The 21,392-nt window shown below is 32.1% G+C and overlaps 1 protein-coding gene across 1 annotated transcript in view; it reads right to left on the bottom strand.

Annotated features, from left to right (window-relative positions):
- LOC118197762 (uncharacterized) overlaps positions 1–21,392 on the bottom strand; it is a 268,218-nt gene that overhangs the window by 53,215 nt on the left and 193,611 nt on the right. The window contains exon 3 of the mRNA XM_035369305.2: positions 13,695–13,953. Coding sequence (XP_035225196.2) covers positions 13,695–13,953 — 259 coding nt within the window. The remainder of the gene's footprint in view (positions 1–13,694; positions 13,954–21,392) is intronic.

Below are 21,392 nucleotides of genomic sequence, written 5' to 3'. Positions count from 1 at the left end.
TGTATTCTAAATCTACACCACATAATGGAAACTAAAATAAAATCATACACGATATTGTTAACATTACCTCGATCTAAGCTAGTGCAAATAAATTCATAGCAAAATATTACCTAGTACCCTAGCAGCACAATATCTAAACATATTCAAAGTTGATTCAACCCAAATTTTTCTTAAAATCCAGAATTTTTCTGAATTTTATCATTTATTTCTTATTTAAGTAAATTAAAATATACAAGAAAATACTGATATGTGTTATACAGCTTAAGGTCTTAAATTCAATATAATATTTATTGTTATGCTGAATTTATTTTTAGTTATAAAAATTTCGATAAATATTTCCATTTGGAGAATGTTCCTTGCGTGCTACATAATTGCTATATGTAGCATATAAGGAACTGGCATAGTTTAATATTACTAAGAATTTTAGTTTACTAGAATTATGCATCCAACCTAGTTCTAAACTTCATCAAAGAGTCCTATACAGTACTTAAGTTTCTGTGCCCAAGCTACTCCATCAATTAACTCTGTATTGTCTTGATGATACCAATATATATTCTTAGAACTTATCAATTTTTTTTCCAGTGTGAATTATACCGATTCTGATAGTAGCTCAAGATACAGTAAAGATTTTTTTATTAGAAGAGTCTGGTAAGATGGATTAAGTTTAGTGTTGCCCGAACTTGAATACGGGATCCCGAATAAGCAACTCGCTGTGATAATTGTAATATATAAAAGAATACAGTAAAAATTCGTTAATTCTTTACAATATACAAATTAAAAGGAAAACATTTTTATTATTAGAGAAGAAATTACAAGAAAAATATTTTTGCTACGAAACCATTGTCAAACTGTCTAGAAAATACTCCGATTGCTTAAATAAAGAGCCATTACATAACATATCATTGAATTTTTGAACGTAGAAAAACGAACTTGAAAATATCATCCTTTAATCTTTCATCCAACTTGAAACCAAATTAAAGAGAAGTTTTAAGCTGTCATGATTGTAATTTGATAATATTTTTTGTTTATACTCACTACAAGGATCTTGGGTCCTTTTTAAAGATTCTCGAGTTGCGTGACATTGTACATAAATGTGACACGATACTAATTTGCCAGTGCTTAAGATTATAATTTCTGGATTAAATTAAATTATAGTATTATTAAAGTATACATTTTTTATCGCGAAATATACAAATATGTTCATTTTGAGGTTTCGATGAAAAGTATTGCTATTGTATTCCTTTGTATAAATATGAGACGAATCAATAACCCTAACTATTTGGATATGATAAAGCATGGAAAGGCTATGTGCCTAAAGGAAGGGATGTCTCAATGATGGACACAGCTACGAAAACATCCATGCAGCTAGGCCGTTCGCTGGGGTCCAAAGCCGGGCCGAAATACCGGTGTTCACGGTCTTAATCCCTCGGCCAACTGGTCACTCGACCCATGGTTGAATTACTATCAAAAGCAAATAAAAGATATTTGCGTAATATGCATAAAATTAATCCACGACTCCACTGAATTAGTTTCAATTTACGGCAACAACATGTATTTTTATATATTGCATTTTAAAACTAGATAATAAGCATGATACTTATCAAAGTTTGGCTAATTACTGTTAAATTGTACTATATTATAAATGAGAAATTACGGACATTTGTAAAAATCGGAAATTGGGACAATGCAATACTTAAACGAGTGACAACAAAACATTTCATATGTAATAACTGATTGCATTACCTATATGTAATACATAACCTTAAATATATAACAATATCTCGGTTATTTATTCAGTAAAGCGATAAAATAATTTCTTTCTGGTACTTACATAATAAACACAAGGTACACATTAAGTAATGTTATACATTTTCCTACCAGAATAACATAAGTGCTGTAGCCTTCAAAATACCGCCATTTATTCTGATAATAACATACATACATTCTTACATAATCGGTTAAATATTAGGGTGAAAAGATCTTAGCTCCGTTATGTATTGTTAAACAGAACTTTATATCCAAATTACATCTCTTTAATACTGAAATATTCACAATATATCACTCAGTCTCAGTTAAGCGAAAACAACCATGTGATGGATCGATACTGTTAAATGAAAATTGTACAGATGGATAAGTGCAATAATCAGATGCATTGAGCCTGGCGAAAATGAATCAATCATGCGAAGTTAGAAGCTGTTTAAGAGAAAAGAGCCTCAAAATTGTGTTTGCTGTATTCATTTGATTTAGTTCAGAACCCCTACAGAGATCTGTAATTGATAGTACGTATGCAGCTGTCACACTGGTTCTCTACAGTCAGTTATATTGATTATTCATTCATGCATGCGATAGTAACGTTTTACACTATGGTAATAAAGTCTCATAATTTTAATAGTTCATAAAAATTAACAAATGAGTCAGAAATTGAATCTAAATTCTCATTAATTAAACACGCACTTTCTGGAATGCATTGAAAGAATTACTTTAAGCGAGCTGTCCGCTAAAAGTTTCTTGTGGCCCGCCAAGACTGTCAAGTCAGAAAAATTTCCTAGAACCGACAATTCATCTGATATTTTCTACAAAAAAGTAAAACTGGTGAAGAATGTCGTACATTTAATGAAGAATGGACAAGCAAATATTTCTTTGGTAATGCAGGGAAATAAATTAGTGTGTTTTGAAACGATAGTCGCATTCAAGAAGTACAATCTGAAACGACAACACGAATGAAAATATAGTAAAGTTAGCTGCAAACTTTGCAATGAAGAACGAAAAATAAAATCTGCAGAGTGCATGAAAAGACTGAAGAAACCATCGGTACTTACAAAGCAGGTCAATGCTTCAAACCTAGCGCTACAGAAGCAAGTTTTAGCCTACAACCTTGATAAATACAACAAGCCATTTTCGGATGGCGAGCTTATTATGTGTGCAAACGTATTGTGTCCTGACGTGAAAAGCAAATTTGAAAGCATTTCATAGTCAAGAACTTTAGTGCAGGGCATTGACTCAATTAGTAACGAACTCAGAGAACAGCTGTAGACTGCGAACAAAGATTTTATTTGGTTTTCTTTGGCACTGAATGAAAGCACAGGTAAAGACACTGCACGGTTACTCAATTCGTTAGAGTTAATGAAAATTTCGTCATCATTGAGGAATTACTTGGTCTAGAATCAATGAAAGATAGAACCACTGGTCAGGACTTGCTTCAGTGTGCTGTGAATTGTGTGGAGAAAAGTGGCTTGTCCTGGAACAAAATGGCAATCATTACAACAGATGAGACCAGAGCTTTCAGTGGAAAAAATGTTTGTACGGTTAAACATTAAAAAAGTTACAAGCAGAAAGCACAGGCAGTGATATCTTGTCGTTTCATTGCATTTTGCGTCAGGAGAGCCTTTCTAAAGCTGTACTGGGCGAGCATATAGTAGGTCCTATTGTGCGTGATGAACAATCTGAGCAAGGGTACTCCACCATCAACAATTCAACATTTCTTGAAGATGTGGAGGCAGAATATGAAGACGTTATTTACCACATGAACCTGGGCAATATAAATAGTCTGGGCTTGCAGAATGAAATACTCTTATTTCTGGACACGGAGAAGATATCTCATGATTTTGTTGAAAATATAGGATGTGAGAAATGAAGATATGAAATGATATTTGCACTGATGTATTTGAGATACTGTATGAACTGAATGAGACAATGCAGGGAAAGGGGTTGTTTGCATATGAAATGTGGAGGCATGTAAAGTCAATCAAAGAAAAACTAGACAAGCAAGTGAAGGCAAATTTTGTCATTTCCCTTTATTAGGAAAACAAAAATTGCCTAAAGTGTTTCTGCTAAGTACAGGGATCATCTGCACAGTTTGGAGAACGAGGTCATAAGATTTTCAGGTAAGTAACCTGAGCCTAAATTTAATTTCTCTTTTATCCCATGACTACTGGTATTGACACAGTACGCGAGAAGCTGCAGCTTGAATTTATTAAAATGCAGTCAGATCACATTGTGAAAGAAATGTTTAATGCTGTGGCATTAGTTGAATTCAGTTGTTTGCCAGCTGAAAAAGTTCCATCTATGAAGAAATTTTCTGGGAAAATGTTCTCTATATTTAGGTCTATATATCTTTGTGAGCAAAGGTTTACTTGCTTCAACAAAAGTAAATATAGATGTTCTTTAACATACCCTCAACAAGCAATCTCACTCCTGATTTAAAAAAAAAAAAAAAAAAAAAAAAAAAAACTAGAAAATTATGATAGGGTACATCTGTCTCATTTAAGTTGATTCTAAATGTGCCTGCAGCTAATGATATGAAATGATCACAATAATTGAACACTATTTTAATTTACATTTTTTGATTTTATTGGTACAATTCGTACCTTTTTTTAAATGCAAAGTTAACTAATGAATGAAATTGTCATAAAAGATGCAGCCCTTCGCTAACCTCCGCGTCCATAAAGTGGTCCCCAAGCCAAAACAAACGCCCGCCCTTGCTTAAAGCTATTAATTTAACAGAACATAAACAATGAAATCCGTTCAAGAAATACGCATGAAACCCAGTAAATACGTATATCTCTCTAAGCAGCAAATATGTTTTTAACCTCTTAGTGGGTTCTATACACTCTGCGCTGTCACCAACGGAAGAGACGCATATTGTGCATTATTGTAATTTAGCAGCGTCTATAGGGTTTCTACGATTGAATGGTACGATTTCATTAGATCTCCGAGAAGAATGTAATAATATGTGAAATAGATTGAAAGTGCATTTATTTAATCCAGGCACCGAAACCGATCATGAGCAATATTAGTAAATATTTTAAATAAAGAACCATTAATAGCATGGCGCACATCATAGTGATATTTGATTTCGGATACTGAAAAAGAAAGTCTGGCATAAGACCTACAATTTCTTAAGTGATTATGTCCTCTTGAAGGGGGGGGGCAGACTGTCAGTTCTTTCGCTGCAAATCTCATTTTTGGCAAAGCCACACAGAAAGCTGTCTAGTGGAGTAACATCATAACTTCTTGCGGTCCAAAGAACATGACCATTTACTGTAAGTGCACTGTCGTGAAACTCGAAGATTAAACGCGTCTGACACATGGTTCGAAAAGCAGAACAGAGCTTCATCTTGTTGAAAGAAATACAGCAACTTAAGGTCTTCTATTTTCATGTGCTCCATTTAAAAGAACAAAAAGATATGTTGCATTTTTAAGTATACATTAAAAAAAGTTGATAATAGATTAAAAAAAAAAAAAAAAAAAAAAGGCAAAAGTCTTGTTACTAAGTACGCCGTCCTAATACTAAATTTACGATACTCTCATACACATTAATGTGTCATATGCAACAGCGCATATTCCCCAAAACATGTACATAAGCCTTTTGACTGACTGAATTAAATAAAAGCACTTTCAATCCATTTAATATAATACATATTTCACACAGATTTCAGAAAATCCTATCATTCATTCTCCGAGACCCTTTATCATGAAAACTGACATTCTTAATTTGCAGTAAATAGTGTTTTGCTTCTATTGTACACTGCTAAAAAAAAATAAAAATAAAAATAAAAAAATAAAAATCTGAAATGTTTTAGATTTTAAATTACGTCCAAAGGGGCGTTTTTTAACATTTTGTGTGTTACCTTTCTTTATTAAATATCATGTTCCTCGCACTTAAACCATAAGATCCAGTGCAACAGCAATATCGCAAAATAGTTTTAAAACGAGCATATCTTTAGAATTTCCGATACAGAGACTCACGCGCTGGAGATAAAAATGTTTTTTCTGCACAACGTTGCCATTGCTCGCTTTGAAATCCTTGAGTTTGTTAATCAAAAATTCGTCAAAGTTTTAAAAAATAGGAAATCGATCATAAAACAAATTTCAAATTTCAAATTTGGTCTTCCACATGCTCATATTCGTTGGAGGATTACGTTATTCAAAATTCGATGACTCTATGTACCGTTATTTTATGACAATGTGAGAAATATACATACATTTACGCAGATTTTCATTATTTAATTTCTTCAAATATAATGCAGGACTCTAACATTTTATGGCAACAGTTTGAAAAGTGAACCGACATTTATGAGTCCGACGCAAAATGTCAAAACGAAACTAATAGTCCTTCGGGATTCAAATCCCTTTGGACTAAAAAAATGGGACAGTCCTATATCTCCCGATCTACTGGGCCGATTGACAAAATTCAAACTGCGTTCTTCATGTCTCGAAAGCGCGACTTAAGATATATATTAGATTTATATATAGCACTATTCTAACATAGGTATTTTGACACAAAATAGGACTTTTTCTGAAATAACATACCAATGTTTTTACATATTTCGATTCTGCGACTCAAATTACGCCTAAATATGAAATTTTGTAAAATATGGAGAAAAATTTACGGAGAAATTCACAAATTTATGTTGGCACTATTTTGTCAGTTTGCGCCAAGAATAGTTCACTTGGCGAACTTCTTAATATATGGCAACCTAGTTTCCTTTCCCGTGAAAGGAAAAAGTCACCATCGTTCCTTTTTTTCAAATAATATTCTTTATATTGTATTTTTAATTGTAACTTATTATTTTAAGTAATTTTTTCTTTTTCGAATTTCATTTTAATTGTTTAAGTTGCATGGTTTTTTTCGAATAACTGTTTTAAAAATTTCTATTTACCTATTCGAACTGCGTAAATAAAGGTGCAGCGTTTATTTTTTTTCAAATAGTTTTCTTTATATATATTTTTTGTCATAGTTATTTTAGGTAATTTTTAAATTCTTATACTTTTATTTTAATTGTTTGTGTTGCATTGTGTCTTCAGATAACTGTTTTAAAATTTTCTATTTATTCCTTCGAACTAAGCATTTTAAATAAATTTTCCAGAATTTGATTTTATTTATTTGAATTGCGTTTCTTTCGGAGGAATACTTTGTAACCCAGATTACGATGCGTTTGAAAACTGAATATATTAAAAGAGCAAATACAGTAAAGCCTTTCAATGTTCCGTTCAGAAAAGATATATATAAATAAGAGATGTATAACCGACATTTTAACTTAGGATGACTTGCATACATTGCTTTAAACAGTTTTATCATTGTGCCCATTGCTTTACACAATTTTATTCTACATTTGGTTTCTTATGTTATTCATATTTTAGTCAAATATTTTATTTTTGAAATCGTAAGAATCAAATATCATAAGATTTTTTCTTCTCTTTTTCTTCAGTCATTCTACTTTATTCTTGCTCTTTTTCTTTAGGCATTCCGCAAGTATATTAAAAAGCATCCAACTTTGATATTTCTGAAAATCATTTTAAATAAAGTTATCGCCTTCCATTTCATAAAGGCATACAAACGACCGAGCGGTAAAGTCGCTGAACACTGGTAGTTCACTCCGGGGTTCGAATCCCGGTAAACAGGCTGGTTGCATGGGTGTTTTCGTGGATTTTCTCATGTGTACCGTGTATGCCAGCTGGTTTTCCTTTGAAAGTTCTTCACAAAGGCATCCTTCCTTTTAGGCAGATAACCCTGCTTTGACGTAACTTAATAATCCAATTCAATCCATTTCATCAATATTTGGTCAGAGCCTTTATCAGTCTTTAGAGGCTAAACATTTTGAAGGTATGAGATGAAAGAAAAGACTGGTTTCATCAAGAGGTTTTGGTTTATTTAATTATGACAAAGCACACTAGGGTATCTGCCTAAGGGGAGGGATGCTTTCGTGGAGGACTTTCTAAGGAAAACTGGCTCGCATACACGTTACACATGGGGAAAACCACGAAAACGCCCATGCAGCCAGCCCGTTTGCGGGATTTGAACCTCGGACCGAACTATCAGAGTTCAGCGACTTTACCGCTTGGCCGCTGTTTCATCAGGAGGGGAAAAAAAACGCCTTTAGGTGACATTCACATACAATACTGGATAAACTCCTGAATCTTCAAATAACTCGACTGAGAAAATCATGGGATTCTCCATTTATGGTACGATATGATGTTCTATGACGTAACTTAAATTTATACAACCATATAGTTTAAAAACCAGTCGCTCTTCACTTTAATCTGCAATAATATCGTTTTTGTCTTTTCTGATAACACAAGCTCAATTGATGGTATTTGCTGGTGTACACGCCCAAGTGTTTTCTCTTTGAACGCCTAAATTCTTTGAAGTAACCTGAAAGTATATTCAAAAGCGTCCAACATTTTGAAACATCTTGGTATGTCTAAGAGCCAAATTTTCCCTGCAAATTTTTGCTTGCTTTTCTCCCTAATTTTCTTCTTTCCTTCTACAGTTATTTTAAGTGCTCACACAAGAAAATTAAGATTTTTCGATTGCTAGATTTTCATAAATTTTGCATTCTTGTCAATTTTTTAAAATATCAATTGCATCAACTGCGTTTCAGCTGAAGACAGCTTTTCATTTTCTAGTCATTTTAACTATATATAAAGTTTAAAGCGAAGTAAAAAGGATAAATATTTTAATTAAAATATTTTTTGCTAAATGACAAAGAAATAAAACAGTCCAGCAGTGTTTATTCTTCACCACCGAGTAACCCGATTCTTATATCGGCTGAAACAATCTAAATAATATTAAAGATCATGTTTTTTATACAATCTATAACGCGAGGGAAAAATTAGCTTCTTAAAACATTTTTTCTAAGAAGATTAATATAAAAGATTATATTTATATATATATATATATTTTTAAAGCTGGGACTTGAACCAAACTGTCAAACTTTTAAAGTTTAATTTACATAGTGGTTATAATTAAAGTTCCAATTTGAAATGGTCATAAAAGGAAAACTACCGGACCAAATGTTATCAAACTTGGGAATCGTGTAAAGGAGGTTATGAGAATTTATTTTATGCGGAAAAAAAAGAGTTCAAAAACTCACCACCAGGGGGAATATGGCGCTGTATACAATATTGTTAAATGAAATAAGACACGAAAACATCTGTTTAAAATGCGTTGAATATTTTCCGAAACGTGTTACAAAGCAGGTTCAATGTAGCGTTCAGCATTTTCCGAAAGTGAAATCCTGTTACTGTATTCTCGACAGCAGCTCTTAGCATATCAGGAGGAATGTTACGGACATGTTAGTGTATCACATTTTTCATTTCTGCCAAATTGTTTAGATTATCACCATAAACAGTGCTTTTGAGATAACCCCATAGCCAAGAGTCAGAGGTTGAGGTCTGGTGGGAAGAGGGGAAGTGTTGGCTTATAAGACTTTCATTCGTGAAATGTTGCCTAAGTAACTGTGCGACACACGTGAGGTGGGGCCCAGCCCTGCATAAAAATCGTAGTATCTAAAATACCACGTTACTGCAGTTCATGTATCACGAAACATTTCAACATTGACTCTCAGTGAGCTGCAATCACAGTGGTCCAGCTGTCGACTGCTCTTCAGAGAAAAATGGTTCAGTTATAATACTAGCTGTCATTCAACACTAAACGGTGTGGAATGACTGCTATGCAATCGAATGCAGTAGGAGAATGCAGTGGAACTAGATAGATAACATGAGAGATTTCTTTGGCCCAAATCGATTAAAAGCGTTTTGAATCAGTATCTTCATGTTTTATTGCCGAATTCAGACTTCAAAAATTACTAATTAGCGATCTGTAAGAAAACGATTTCCAGATTGTACGCACTTGTGCGAGTGATTTGCGATCTCACATTTTCTAATCGGTAATTCGTGGTTTTCACGGACGAATTTCTCACTTACACGGATGGCGCACTCGACTTTTATCGAATTTAACGCCTTTAAATGGTAATTTGCCTACTTCAAAGTTTCTCAAGGGTATACAACATATTAAACCCGTGTAACAAAAGGTTAAGTTAGATTCCGACCCATATTTCGTTTAACAATATTGCATACAGCGCCATTTTGCCCTGGTGGTGAGGTTTCCAACTTTCTTTTTTTCGCGGAAAATAAATTCCCATGACATCCTTTACACGGTTACAAAGTTTGATAACAGTTGATCCAGTAGTTTTCCTTTTATGACCGTTTCAAAGTGAAATTTTAATTATAACCACCCTGTATATTATTAAATTTTAATTTGAAGCTATGAGTTATATGTATACCATGCGTAAGATCTTCGCTTTTATGGAAAAAATAAAGAATCGAAGCAAATATACTTAGGATATTAGATCAAAACTGAAAAAATTTCCCCTCCCTCCGAAAATAAAATATTGAAACTTCGACCATGAATTTATTGAATTATCGAAATATTCAATTTGACTTATCTTCCAAGTTCTAGTTCCGACAATTCTGTAAAAAATTCCGAATTACTGAAGCTGAAGTAAAAGGTTTAGTATATATTCACTGTATGTTAATAAAGTAATAAGAGTGTAACAAAAAATAGATTATAGAATTTACGCTGATGCAACTATTTGTCTGAATGCACAACATGTAATGGAAGAAAAGGCTTGTAGAGATCTGTTTTTGACATGCCTCTAAAAGTAGATGTCATACTCCTTTTGTCTCTTCAATGTCAAAAAACTTTACTTTGAGAGGCCTTTAGTTTTGGGGAGGAAAAAATCATAAGAAGACAAATTTGAAGAACATGCAGAACAATGGAGTACACATACTTATTTTCGGAGCACAAGCGGTTCTCCGATTGGTTATTGAATAATGAAAAGATGCATTGCCATACAATACAAAACATTTGGAATACGTTTTCTGACTGAAAACGTAAGATTAAAAGTCATCTGCTTAATTCACAGCCATTTACAAGTCAACTACTCGAGCAATTGCAGAATCGTTTTGATCCTAAGCTTGTAAGACAAACGTAATATCACTGGATTTAAACATTTCTTTAATCTTCCGAGAACGTTCCTTCTTTAGCTCATATTGCAAGAATATTAAGTGAATACAATTATTGCAAAAGAAATTGAATATTCATTTGCACTACGGCTTGGTAGTTTACTGACAAGTTAACAAAACTTAAATTCTGCTTTTTGTGTCTAAGAATGCAACAATATTTTAAGTATTTACAAATAAAATATTAAATTGGAGATTTAATTGGAGCCTCACCAGTTGCCTAGCATTTGAAGATTGTTAAATACTAATTGTTTGTTGCGAAGTCTAACCCAGGCTTGCATGGTTGGTTTTCGTAGTTTTCTAGGTTCTCTTTACAAAGGTCCTCTATGAAAGCATCTTAATCAAATAGCTCCCATGTTCTTTCTATGTTCAAATAACCAACTAACCTAGTTTAAGCGCGATTTCCAAGGGAAGTTACTAGCAAAACCCGAATACTCATTAAAAATCATGTAGCTTGCTAATCGGGAGTAACATGAAAGATACGGCGCCAATAATTGAATTGCTGTTACTGTACGCTGTTTTTAAACTTAGATGGTCATTCCTTAATTAAATAGCCCACCAGCGGCCGAGCGGTAAAGACGCTGATCATTGGTAGTTCGGTCCGAGGTTCGAATCTCGCGAACGGGGTGGCCGCATCGGCGTTTTCGTGGATTTCCCCATGTATAACGTGTATACGAGCCAGTTTACCTTAGAAAGTCCTCCACGAAGGCATCCCTCCCTTTAAGTAGATAGCCCTCGTGTGCTTTGCTATAATTAAATAATCCAATCCAATCCTTAATTAAATGTAATTGATTTGTAACTTCTACTGGAACTGACGGTAAGAATTGAAGTGCAAATAAATAATATCGTGTGCAATCTTGATTAATATAAAATTTAAAATATTTGCATAGAAAAATATTTGCATTCAGACAGAAAGTTTTTTGAAATATTTGCAACTACTTTATAAGAAATTTATTAATAACTGTAATAATTACTAATTATATTACTGATGATTAGGATTCAGTTCTTGACAATTACATTCTAAATTAGAATTTTAAGGATATAATGAAAATACGCTACGCACAAAAATACATTTTAGGATAAAAATGAGTTGGTTTTTTATGTTTTAAAATTTCTTAAATTCATTTAATAAACATCGTATCCTCGTTGTTAATTGAATCCTGAATGTTGGGTGGCGTTCATAGAATTATTCTTACTTGTCTACAGAATCTGCTGACTTATCCAGCCATTAAGTAGCTGCAGATCATTTCTACATAACCATTGAACTTCCATTAATTCAGTCTTTAGAGGGCCGTATGTTTATATCATAATTTGACTTTTATAAAAATGATTATTCTGTTTCTATAAAAATATACTGCGCTTTAAAAATGTGGATGATAGTATCAGCCGCTCTTTCAGCCACTTCAAAAGCAACAGTTTGTTTAGAAATAAATTATGAAGTTAATGTCATAAAATTAAAATAAATATCAAACGAAAATTCTCAGTTTTAGACAATTCGATTTAAACGAAGTAAAGTAGCAGACGATAAAACGCCGAAGGTAAAAATTTACTCTTATTTTTTTAAAAAAGGAATATAGAGAAAAATTTTTAAAAAATAGTTAAAAATTTGAATAATATCATCCATAATTTAAAAAATAGCTTTTCATATAGTATTAATAAATATTTATTACGCTTCATTGAGGGAAAAAATGTTATATAATTAATTCTTCGTAAAATCTTACTTGAAATTTAAGGTTAAAAATAGCTGTGGCAATTCACTGTAACAAAAATCCATAGACCACATTTGGCGTTATTATCGCTCAAAAAAAAAGATGCCAAATTTCCAAACTCGAAAATATGTAAATTCGTGTATATCTTAGAAAATTTTGAATAGAAAAGTCTAATTTTTTGCAGATATGCTTAAAAATACACCTACTTTAAGATGATGGTAAAAATTTTATAGGTTATAATTCAAAATTTTTTTCGAAAAATTTATAAAAATTATTTAAAATTGTCCTTAAATGCCATATGATAGTACACTGTACAGATGGTTTAGATGGTAACATTAAATGAAATGAATTTTCATTATAACAATCAAATCGTCAAAATGACAATTTTTTCAAGTAGTAAACCTAAGTGTACAGTATTTAATCTTAGTAGGTTCATTATTACTTATTTTATATCTATTGCTAAATAGTAAATCAAAATATAACTATTTGGATTAAATTTATAGTTTGTGCATGCACTTATAATACGAAATGTGCGTCTAATATATGCCATTTTGACCACTCTCTTATTCTAATGTTAAAAATTAGTAACATCTGAATATAAGTCAGAAGCTTTAATATTTTCTAAAGACATCTACTTCTTGCAGCAATAAGCATATGATTCCACGAAGAAACTCATTCTCTTTTACGCAGCGAAAGGACTAATTTGCAAATGAAAAAAAATTAAAAAAAAAAAAAAAAAAAAAGGATAAATTTTATTTGGAATGAACCTAAATTTTGAAATGTGAGAGAAAAAATAAAAAAAGTTTAATAAAAAAAGAGATATTAATAAATATTTGCCAAACATTGAGGAGCTGAAATTTTGAGAGCTAATATTTTAAAAACTACTCGTACGATTTTTACCAAACTTGGTATTCTGGCATAATTTGAGACGTAGAATCGAAATATGGAAAAAAATTGGTATGTTATTTCAGAAAAAGTCCGATTTTGTGTCAGAATACCTATGTTAGAATAGTCCTATATATAAATCTAATATATATCTTAAGTCGCGCTTTCGAGACATGAAAAACGCAATTTGAATTTTGTCAATCGGCCCAGTAGAACGGGAGATATAGCACTGTCCCCCCTTTTTTTTTTAGCAGTGTACATATAAGTGCAACTACTCAACAGCAGAAAACTTACCTGGAGTACTAGGTATAGAAGATACTGTCATAGATGATGAAATCTGGGGACTAGCTGCAGTATCTATTGTCGGACGTTCGGAGCTCTTGCTCTTACTGGGCTTCATAGAGGACCCTTTTATTCGATCTCCTACCACTACGTGCTTTAGAGGTTCATTGTTTGAGGTAGTCATGGTCTGACGCCCAAAAATTTCCTCGAACACTGAGTACATTTGCCACATCTGCCGCGTTACATCATCGCCTTGAAGAATGAGTTCCACCTGTAAAAGAAAGGTTCTGATTATACGCCAGTATCTCAATCAAGAAAACTAATTGCAGGATCAAAAAATGCAAAACTAATATCCTTTCTCAAATAAAGCTGATTTTAGCAGAATATAAAATTTTAAAAAATGGTAATTTTGTTTGTAAGTTATAGAATATTTCATGTATAGGCTGTACTACATGCCTGTAGTATTTTGTATGTGATCATTTAAAAAATAATAATCAAGAATTACAGAATTCTTGTTTCGTACCTATAACACACCTTTATATTGATTTGAACTAACTATGGACCTTCAAATTTAGGCAGCGAAACTTAATATTCATTGAAATGCTAAATGTTAGCTATTACAAAACAACTTGTAGATCTAATCAATAATCTAAACGAAAGCCATTGTTTTACTTACCTCTAAAGGCAAATAATTGAAATTCTAGGACGGAATTCTTTTCACAACCATTCATTACCTTAAATTGTACTAGAAATTGTATACTACTCCTTAAAATACTAGAAAGGTGGACACAAGGCGATACTCCACATTAGCTTACAACCTCTGTGCATAACACTTTTACACAGTTAGCTTTTCAACTAGTTTTTTCTTTAAATGGTATATATCTTTAGAATATTATTTAACACTTGCAGCGTCGCTCTTAAGTGTGCAGTCATGAGCAATCGCACTACACTCATTACCATACCAGTTCGCATTTTAGCTATTTATACAGTTTCAGGAACATAACATGTTTTCTTTTTTGTGAGGAAATTTCGTTGTCCTTAAATGCCATATGATAGTACACTGTACAGATGGTTTAGATGGTAACATTAAATGAAATGAATTTTCATTATAACAATCAAATCGTCAAAATGACAATTTTTTCAAGTAGTAAACCTAAGTGTACAGTATTTAATCTTAGTAGGTTCATTATTACTTATTTTATATCTATTGCTAAATAGTAAATCAAAATATAACTATTTGGATTAAATTTATAGTTTGTGCATGCACTTATAATACGAAATGTGCGTCTAATATATGCCATTTTGACCACTCTCTTATTCTAATGTTAAAAATTAGTAACATCTGAATATAAGTCAGAAGCTTTAATATTTTCTAAAGACATCTACTTCTTGCAGCAATAAGCATATGATTCCACGAAGAAACTCATTCTCTTTTATGCAGCGAAAGGACTAATTTGCAAATGAAAAGAGCAGAAGACTGAAAGGCTTGAAAAAGTTTCAATTAATCGTCTGACTTGGCTAAAAGGAATGCCTGCAATTGATAGAAGGTGAAGAGCGGAAACAGCAGAGACTACGCCAAAAGATTCAATCCGCTTCTTATTTCCTGATTCCAGTTACGTATAAACTTTTCTAAGTTTGACTTGACTATTCTAGACGCATACAGCGCAACAGGAGAACGGGTGGATTCGAACACTTGAAAAATATACTCTAGAACACGAATTTGCAACCTTTTTCTTAAATTTTGGAAAAAAAAAGTTTTACTAGATTAATTTTGTAAAGTATCTTTTATGGTACGCATTTTTTTTCACTTCTCCCTTACCGTTTTCCTGCCAGATTGTAAATATTAACTCGTGCGTATTTAAATGAGGTAGAGAAAACTAGCATTTAAAGGGAGTTTGTTAGATTGCTTAAGACAGAGCGTGTTTCGCCTGCTAAGGACACGTTACTAACTTAATTTCTACGACAGCATTCTAGCATTCTATCGTCGGCTTTATTCTTACCAATAGTGATTATCCCACCGATTTAGGTTTGAGCCAGTTTGCGCGCTAATAATTTCAGTGTAGCCTTTGGCTAATTTACGACTTAGATTTAGTTTAAATTTGAATTCCTTACTTTTTGAGTTACGCCATTAATGCTGGCTGGTTTTGTAAGCACAAGAAATATCTTCCGTTCAATTATTGAGTTCTGAATAAAAATGTGTTTTACACCCTTCTTACGTTTCTGTGTAATTCACACAGCGATAAATCGATTACGTCTTTTAGGAGTCGACTTAGTGTATGCTACCGAAAAGAAGCAGACTCTATATGTTTAATTATTTTTTATTTTATTATTATTAATTTTAAAATATAAACAGAATTTCAGGGAAAAGACAGATTCTACCTGCATAAAAGTTTGATTTTAATAAATGTGATGGCTCGATGTAGTGAGGAATTCTTTTTCAAATATCTGGCATAAAATTTAATTTTTAAATCGCATCGTTCAGAAACATTCTTCCTGTTTCTTGTTTTCCATTCCAGTTTTGTGTTCGTATTTTTGTGTTATCTTTTCTTTGGCTCTTTTGTTTTATATTTTTATATTGCACTTATTGCACAAAAAATTTGTATATTTAAAATGCATTAAATAATTGTAGCGCATTTTCCCCCTTATATTTATTTTACATTTCTTCCTTACTATATGATCGAAATTTATAACAATAAATTATTAATTATCAATTTTATGAATGCATTTTTTGGTAATCCATGAGACTTTAATTACGTTGATCAATAGCCAGCAATCCACCTTCAGTTGACCCTTTGATTATCATTAACCTCTTCTACCTATACTTTTTCTATAATATTATTTGGGAAAGTTTTATATTCGTTATGAAGAAATAAAGTTATAAGAAGTTTGACTCTTGTACGACAAAAACTGATCCTGACTTTTAATTTCAAAATTTGGAATTTTTGATGTCATTTTTAACTTTTCTTGAAGTATCGGTTATTCAGATTCGACCAATTCGAGAAAATGCGTTAAATGATGTGCAGAAAATATGTGTATAATTTACATGCCATACAATGATGTCATATGGTGTTCAAATATGATTTTTTTAAATTTAGAAAAAAGAATTATTCTGAATTAAAATATTTGTGGGTACTATAAAGCAACAGAAAGCTATTTTATGCATCTTTGGTATCATTACCTGGATTCCAGGAGTATACAACAATAGAGGGGTAATAATTTAAGGTTCAAATTTCAAGTTTGAAGTTTGAAGGAGATACTTCGTGGAGGAATTGCCAAGGCCAACTAGGTTTTATTACCATATTGGAAAAACGACATGGAAACATCTATGCAGAACGTTCCACATCCAGGATATGAACCCCAGCTAAAAGTACCGATGTTGTGTAGCTTTAATCGCACCAGTGCTTAGTTTAACCTGAATGTTTTAGTAACACGTAGCTTAGTTCAACAGTATTGTGCAGCTTCTATGGCCATTGACTAGCTCTAGGAAAAAAAATCTGATATGGACACCACAATGACTTCCTTATACGGCCTATTAAATTGCACACATTTTTTTCTGCTTAAATTTATTTCTTCGATCTATTCTTAATTAACCATTTCCGGCATGCTACTCTTTAAAGTTGCAATTTTACCGAAAAAATTTGTAGGCAGTCTATTTAGGTCTAGGAGAGTATGCAGGTATAATTTTACAAAGATTGCACAAACCGTTTCCATTTTGTGGGTGAATCTGAAGCGAACACACTGAGCCGCACGAGCTGCAATAGATGAGCACTGCTGTGAAGCACGTATTACAGTAAAATACTTTATCTATAATTTAAAAACAGTAGAATCTGATCTCTGTAGCAGATTTAGCATAACCCAGGGTGCACCACGGGGAGGACTGCTACTCTACATCACCCCAAGAAAAACCGGGGGGGAAAGGAAACTCTCATTGCTGAGGCCTCTCCCAGCCATTTACACAATTTTAAAATTTATAAGAAAAATAATTAAAATACTATAATATTTACAATTAATTATTGACTAGAAAAAATAATTATTAAACATATATACAAATAAAAATCTATAGAAATCAAAACTAAGCAAACTACGCACGATGAAAGCAAGAGAAAAAAGGGTCTACTGTCACTGAATCAAATAGCTAAGTGAAAGCAAAGCACCGGGGTCTTCAAAACTAAAAACAGAAAAGATTAAAAACAAATATAAATAAATCTGTGCTCTCAGCCTCCCCCGTGTTTGAAGCACGAGACCAGATTCTGAGACTCACTCCCACGTGACAGGCGCTACCAGTACAGTGTGTTCAGTCCGAATACACCATACATTGTATTTCTGTATCACTATACGCAGTATTTCAGAGATAAAAATTAAAAGTAATGTAGAATAGGCAGATTAGCATACGAACAACAAAATTATATAAAGATTTTTTAATTGATATTCTTTATATTTAAAAAAAAAATCTGAAACATTTCTTTGAAAAATCAGTGTCAAAACAGAATATATCTCAACGTCAATGATTTGCTTGTGTGGTGCTGCTATCTTTTATTCATAAAAGAGATTAAAAGTAACCATTTAGTGTAGTTTTCGTGATATTTATAAATTATTTTCAGTGTCTAAAGAGGTAATATTTTTGGTGTGTTCACACCGAACACACTGCGCCGGAAAGGGTTAATCGATCCCTCCAGGCAAGTTTAAAATGACGTCAAAAATTGCAAATTTGAAATTAAATATTCCGGTCATTTTTTGTTTTACAGGAGTCTATCCTATTTTTATTTTTTCATATCGAGTATACAAAATTTTTAAATACAAGTACAGAAACCGGGTGACCGCATTAAAAGTCAGATTTCTTTATTGGTCCAAATTAATTTTTTTAATTGGACGTTACAAAACATGAATATATTCTTCATTTTAAACACTTCTGAAATTGGAAGTATACGAATGCGACCAATGATAATGAAAATAAAGGCCGGGTATATAACCAGCCCCCCTTACCCGGCCTTTATTTATATATATATAATTTAATTTTGGTACTTCCGATTGCAATTAAAAAGGAAAGTGCACAACTAGATGTTCTAGCAGTCCCATATGCAAAATTTCAATGTTTTACGGCTACTCGTTTTTGAGTTATGTGGGATACATATGTACGCATGTACAAATACCACGAAACAAAATCTCTTCTGAAACCAGTTTAGAATGAATCCATTTTGGAATAAAGAGGCCACTATTGTCCGTACGTACAGATGTGGTGCAAAATAATAATCGAAATGGATATTTTCTTTGAAATCTGATAACCGAAATGTTTCGCGATTACAGTACTTCCTTTACTTCGTACAAAGAAGTAAGAATGAGATCATGAAACTTCCTAACAATCCGAAAACAGATGCGGCAGTTACTTTGTACTTTCAATAAAACATCAGTTGTTGAATTTTGCTACTTTTTGAAGATTAGAAGTTTTTAATTTCCAGATTAAATTTAGAATTGCTATAATTTAGATTCTACCGATGACTCATCAAACGGGTGAAACTAAGTATTATGATTTGAACCAAGGAAAAAATGCTTGTCAACTTTACTTACTATAAAACGCCATATTCAAAGGATTATGAAAATTTTTCTTTTTTTCCGCACTACTTTTCCAATAGTTTTGCAATGAAGTTACAAGCGATAAGAAAACATTTCCGTTTAATTCAGGAGAACACTTTTTGTTTGTTTCTACTCTGCATACTTAAAGACCGTACTCTAAACACTTCAAGGCACATTTCTTTATTTCTAAATTTTAAATTTATATAAATGGAAGACTGACTTAGTCAAATTAATCTTAATTAAATTTCGTTAATAATTTTAGTTTCATGTCTGCACAAAAATTTACTAAAAAAAGAAACATTAGCATGTTTAAACGCGTATCAGTATCTAATTAATTTCGTGTTCATTTGGATAAATGATAGAAAACCACAGTCCATGGGGAAAAATTTGGCCACTGCGTAATTTTTTCATCATTCATGAGTTAAGAAATAATGTAGAGACATTAGGTTATTTCGAAACAGAGGTCATGAAAAATGAGCAATGCCGTCTCCGAGACTCGACCATCAGACACTCGAATACGTGCTGAGTGTGCTGACCATTACACCACAAAAGCATGCTAACAAAGGGAGAAATACCTAATAATATGAGTTCTAAAGATGAATTAGAGAAGACATATGTATTGAGTTTTAATTAATTGAAATAGTGTTAAGTAACTGAAGCACAAACTCCGCTCAATAACGACCGAGATCTTTAATCGAATGTAGAATAGGGAAGGAAATATGTAATATTGCATCCTCTGAGTCATGAGTAACGTTTATATCCGGTTGTTTTTCTGGCATAGAAAAGTGAAAAGACAATACAGTAGTTTTCAAATCCATCGTGAATAAAATAAGAGAAAAAACGTTTCATGAATTAAATAGACTTTTACAGTTCGAATCCCATATAGTAATTCGATTTCGTTATTTGAGCGCCCAAGCTTTTATTATTCGCAATGTAAAACTGTACATGAATTTTGTAAAAAGAATTTATTATACATATTAGAGCTTTTTTTTCATACATATTAGTCCAAGAGTCAAGAGCGAGGGCCGTACCTTTGATGTGGTTGACTACTTAAATTTATGTCAAAATTGTATATTCATGTAATTGTTCTCCCACTTAGACCCTAGGCTAAATTTGTGACGAATGAATCTCGGTACAAACTAATGAATGAATTAAAACTAAATGAATTTCAATACAAATCTAAGAAATTTTTGTATGTTACGCAAGGAGAACAACAGTCAAATTAGACATAACTGCATTTTACTCTCAGGCAAAAATTTGCCTCATAATTTAGGATAACCGAAAAACATTTAATTTCACTGAATTTATTTAATACAATTTAACATTTTTTTTTTTTTTTTTTTGGTTAAATTTGAGTTCGTCTTGAATACCAGAATGAATGAAATATGCACGTCAGTCTTCGAATTTCACCATTAATGTAAACAGTCTACTCGTAGGTAATCTGTAAGTTGTCTAAAGAGGCAGATCTAGACTCCTGTTTTAGAATGATTTCATTCAGCAAAAGCCTTTAACAAAAGATCAGTAGTTTAATATATTTTTTCAGAAATTACGTAATAATGAAAACTTTTAGGAACAAGAATTAAAATACTTATTTTGACTATTGCTGATAACCTAATATTTCTAAAATGATGTATGAGTTGTGAGTATTAGCTTCCCGTTTTACATCAAAACACCAAAGAAAAGGAAATTATCTCATTTTGAGATCAATGGTCTGAACGAATTTGAATTACAGAAGTTCATAAATGTACTTCAAAACTTCTTTTTCGCATCTTATTATATCAAACACTTGCAAAAAAAGAATTTAATACACTTTGTCACTAATAAGCATAACTCATAACTTGTATCTCATGCAGATGTTAAAATATATTTATCAGTGAACAAGAAAATGCTATATATATTTTCGAATAAATCTCATTATTTTCTACAATAAGAATGATACTTTTTCTGGCATAAAAAATTTGCAGTAATCTACAAAACACTTACATCACTTAATAGTACAATAAATTTAATTTCGATCCTAAGTCGAACTGTAACACTATATGAGTTAAAATCTATCAGCGTAGAATATTAGATTGCGGTATGGAGGAAATACATTGTACTTTCGGTGTATTGCACACAGCTAAACGGCACAGAAACATT

Source organism: Stegodyphus dumicola, chromosome 4 (assembly GCF_044657685.1).
Source record: "Stegodyphus dumicola isolate Sdum_Otavi_A_Nest chromosome 4, ASM4465768v1".
NCBI lineage: Eukaryota > Metazoa > Arthropoda > Arachnida > Araneae > Eresidae > Stegodyphus > Stegodyphus dumicola.
Note: the sequence above shows the minus strand (reverse complement) of the source record. Positions and strands in the feature narration are given on the sequence as shown.